The sequence below is a fragment of the Eimeria maxima genome, genomic scaffold (assembly GCF_000499605.1).
Source record: "Eimeria maxima Weybridge genomic scaffold, Emw_scaff2053, whole genome shotgun sequence".
Lineage (NCBI taxonomy): Eukaryota > Apicomplexa > Conoidasida > Eucoccidiorida > Eimeriidae > Eimeria > Eimeria maxima.
The window spans coordinates 795-4,599 of record NW_013564939.1 but is presented as its reverse complement, the minus strand read 5'-3'; the positions used below and the strand labels follow the sequence as shown (position 1 = coordinate 4,599).

The following is a 3,805-nucleotide window of genomic DNA, read 5'->3' as shown; positions in this document are numbered from 1 at the left end:
ATATATATATATATATATATGTAGGGTCTTACTGGCGTCTGCATCTGCTTGTCTCCTTAGCTGCTGCTGCTGCTGCTGCTGTTTCCTCAGTTATCCCTTCCCTATAAGCAAGAGTGCTATGTTGGCCCCTGGTACAGGACACCAATGGCCACACCATTTAGCAGCATTAAGTTGGCTATGCGAGTTATTAATCTATGAGAATGAATTTTTCTATCAAGAAGAAGAAGCAGCAGATCTACAGGTACCCTATATACCGCCTCCTTGACACTCTCCACACTAAGGGTTTAGGGTTTAAGGTTTAGGGTTTAGGGTCTAGAGTTTAGGGTTTAGGGTCTAGAGTTTAGGGCTTAGAGTTTAGGGTCTGGGGTTTTGTGTGCAGGCTGCTCGGACCGATGTTGTTGGACGAATGGTTGCTGCTGCTTATCCGCAGCTAGGGAAAGACCCTCAAGCCTTGAGGGCTGCTGTATGTAAGCAAGACAGCAGCTGCTGCATGCGCGTGCAGCTACAGCTACACGATGAATGCATGCATGCAGGGTTGGGGCTGTGTGCTGCTGCAGCTATACTTGCTTGACTCAGACACTTTTGCGGATGCACACTCCCGTTGTTGCTGGTGCTGTTGCTGCTACTTATGCTGCTGCTGCTGCTATTGTTGCGGCTGCTGTTGCTGCAGTGGGACAGTTGCATGGGATGAACAGGGAAGCAGAGGCCACACATCAGCAACTGCAGCAGCAGCTGCAACAGCGGCAGCAGCAGCTCGCTGCAGTAGAGGCAGAGCTCCGCGATAATGCAACGCTTATGGTACGAATGCGCATTTGCTATAGCAGGAGCAACAGCAACAGGAGCAGCCGCAGCAGCAACAGCAGCAACAGCAATAAGAACAGCGCCAGTGCTGTCAAGTGGAACCTTAGCAAGACGACCAGCAGCAGCAGCAGCAGCATGGTGCTTGCGAGTATTGTTGTGTCTACAGGATTCAATAGAACAACTAAAGAAAGATATAAGTACTCTGCGCTTGCGCATAGCAGATATCAGGGGGGAGATCTCTCAGCAGGTAAGTTGTAAACCCTAAACCCTAAACACTTGATAATATAGGGAGGACATGATGACTGCGGCGGGCTCAATCATGGTTGTGCATGCGTGCATTGTCCTATACACATCTAGGGTTTAGGGTTTAGGGTTTAGGAGGTATGAGCAGCCTGCCGATCGCAAATGTTGCAACGGGATGGGGTAGATTGGGGCTTAGGGTTTAGGGTTTGTCTTGCGCTGGCAACGAATGTTTGCTTTTTGTTGGCTGCTGCTAGACTCGCTGCTGCTCCTGCGTTTGCTGGTCTCTGCTGCAGGAGAGCATCACTGCAGCAACGGAAGCAGAGAGAGATTCGCTGCTGCTTCAGCAGAGAGCAGCAATGGATGAAGTGCAAAAGTTAGGCGAGCGAGTAAAGGCCCAAGGGGTAAGGATGTTGAGGTGTGTGTACACCTTACCCTCTCCTCTAAACCCTAACACATGGGTGCTCACAGAGAGCCTAGGTTTCAGGGTTTAGGGTTTAGGGTTTAGGGTTTTTCGCAGATTGACAAGGCAGAGGTGGAGAGAATTCGTCATGACATTTCGCGTCTTCGTGAAGGTCTTTCTCATCGTTCAAAGGCAAGCATATAGTTTATTTATTCATTTATTTATTTATGTATATTTATTTATTTTTCTTAGTGATTATTTATTTATATATTTTTTATATCTTTTTGTTATGCTCTTCTTCGCGATGCGCTTGTCTCTAACCCCTATACCAACCCCATATAATGCTGCTATTTCATCTTGCTGTTGCTGCTGCTGTTGCTGCTGCTGTTTTTCCTGCTGCTGCGAATTCCCTTCAGGAAATCGAATCATTGAGCGAGGGACTACAGACACTAATCGACAAGGTGAGGACAGTAGCAGCCAAGGCAGCAACAGCAGCAACAGCAACAGCAACAGCAGCTTCTGCTGCTATGCACTACTATAAACAAACCCGCTAGATTACATTTGTTTCTGTTGCTGCAGTTGCTGCCGTTGTTGCTCCGCTGCAGGTTGCAGATGACTCGGAGAAGCTGCGGATAGCTGGGCAATCAGTGCGTCTTTAGGGTTTCTGCTGCTCCTAGGTTTAGGGTTTAGGTTTTAGGGTTTACATGCTGCTGCTGTTGCTGCTCATAGCGCTTTTTGGAGCGTCAGCTGCGTCGTTGCAGCAACAAATCAAATGCTGCTGCTGCCTCTGCTGCTGCTGCTGCTGCAGGTGAACGAGTGCCTGAGCAGCATGTCGCAGCTAGCTGTATCAGCGAAGCTGCCTACAGCAGAGGATTGGAATGCCCTCCCTAAGATGGAAACTTCTGCTGCTGCTGCTCCTTCTGCTGCTGCTGCATGCGATATAAAGAGGGCAACTAATGAAATTGTAGGCTTTCTTACTCCTCTAAGGTCTAGGGTTTAGGGTTTAGTTGTATTCTTTCCTTTCCTCTGCTTGTGACTCCTGCAGCAGAATGCTGCAGCATCTCTGCTAGCTGCTGCTCTTGCTCCTTGTCTAAAAGCATATCTCTTGCTGCTGCTGCTGCTGCTCGGTGTAGTGTACTTGTCTCGCTCTATATTATTCCTTGTATTTTCTTTCCTTGCTATTATTACCTTTTTATTTTATATTCATCTTCTCCTTCCTGCTGCTCCTGAGCTGCGCATACACTCTGCTGCTGCTGCTGTTGCTGCTGCTACTGCTGCAGTTGGGGCTGGACTGGCCGCAGCTGAAGAAAGGAATTCAGCGGATAATGCAACTAGAGAAGACGGCTAAGGAAGAGGTATGTTTCGGGGTGCATATAGCTAGCTAGCTAACCAGCCGGATACATAGATAGCTAGCTAACTAGCTAGCTAGCTAGCCTGGATGTGCTTCTTGTGCTTGCTGTGCAGACTAACCAACAGAGACAGCGAGGGAGTCGAGAAATTGAAAAGGTCAAGAAAGGAATTAAAGACCTCCTGGCGGTAGGTCCCCCCAAGGTTGCTCGTTGTGACGGTTTAGGGTTTAGGGTTTAGGGTGTAACACTTGCTTTCCGTCACTTGTGTATTATTTGTTTGTATTTAGAGCCGAAAGACATTGGAGAAACGCATGCAATTGGTGCAGGAGGACCTGCAGCAGCTGCAGCAGCAGCAGCAGGCTGAGCAGCAGCAGCTTATTGAGGCGGAGAGGCGACACCTCGAGGGGGTGGAGGAGACAATGCAGCAGTACCAGCAGCAGGAGCAGCAGCTGCAGCAATTGGTTGAGGAGCAGCAGCAGTTACTGGATCAGGAAGAACAGCAGCGGCAGCGGGAAGCTGCAGCGGCAATTGAGGCCCTGCAGCAGCAGCAGCAAGAAGCCCTGCAGCAAAAGGAGTTGCTGCAGCAGCAACTGCGCTCCCTAGCAGACACGAAGCTAGCTGAATGTGCTGCATTAGAGCAGCAACTCTCTGAGCTACAGGCAGCCCTTCAACAGCCCTCTACCCAAGAAGGTTCCTAGCTAGCTAGCTAGCTAGCTAGCTAGCTCGTTTGTTTGCTGGCTAGCTAGCTTTCTATTTAGGTGGGCAGTTAGCTCGCCACTCTTTTTTTCTAGCTACCTAGCTAGCTAGCTAGCCAGGCAGCTAGCTGCATTGCCTGGCATTCTGCTCGGCAGCTCGTTAGATACCCAGCAGATACACTGCTGCCCGCAGCGCCTGCCTCTGTTACCAGCTAGCCAACAGCAATGTACTTTGCTGGCGAGCTACCACTTTGCTAGCTGAGTAGCGAGCTAGGAACAAATAGCTAGATAGCTAGCTAGCTAGCCAGCTGGCTGCT

At 49.6% G+C, this 3,805-nt stretch overlaps 1 protein-coding gene across 1 annotated transcript; it reads left to right on the top strand.

Annotated features, from left to right (window-relative positions):
- Nucleotides 1–118: 118 nt before the first annotated feature.
- Nucleotides 119–3,491, top strand: EMWEY_00057090 (HEC/Ndc80p family protein, putative; the record flags this gene model as incomplete). The annotated part of the gene is made up of 12 exons (XM_013480557.1): nucleotides 119–241; nucleotides 380–467; nucleotides 671–798; nucleotides 968–1,048; nucleotides 1,338–1,445; nucleotides 1,562–1,616; nucleotides 1,861–1,905; nucleotides 2,057–2,091; nucleotides 2,253–2,408; nucleotides 2,725–2,799; nucleotides 2,909–2,980; nucleotides 3,081–3,491. 12 exons carry the CDS (start codon nucleotides 119–121, stop codon nucleotides 3,489–3,491), a joined length of 1,377 nt encoding a protein of 458 aa, XP_013336011.1.
- Between the last annotated feature and the right edge of the window lie 314 nt (nucleotides 3,492–3,805).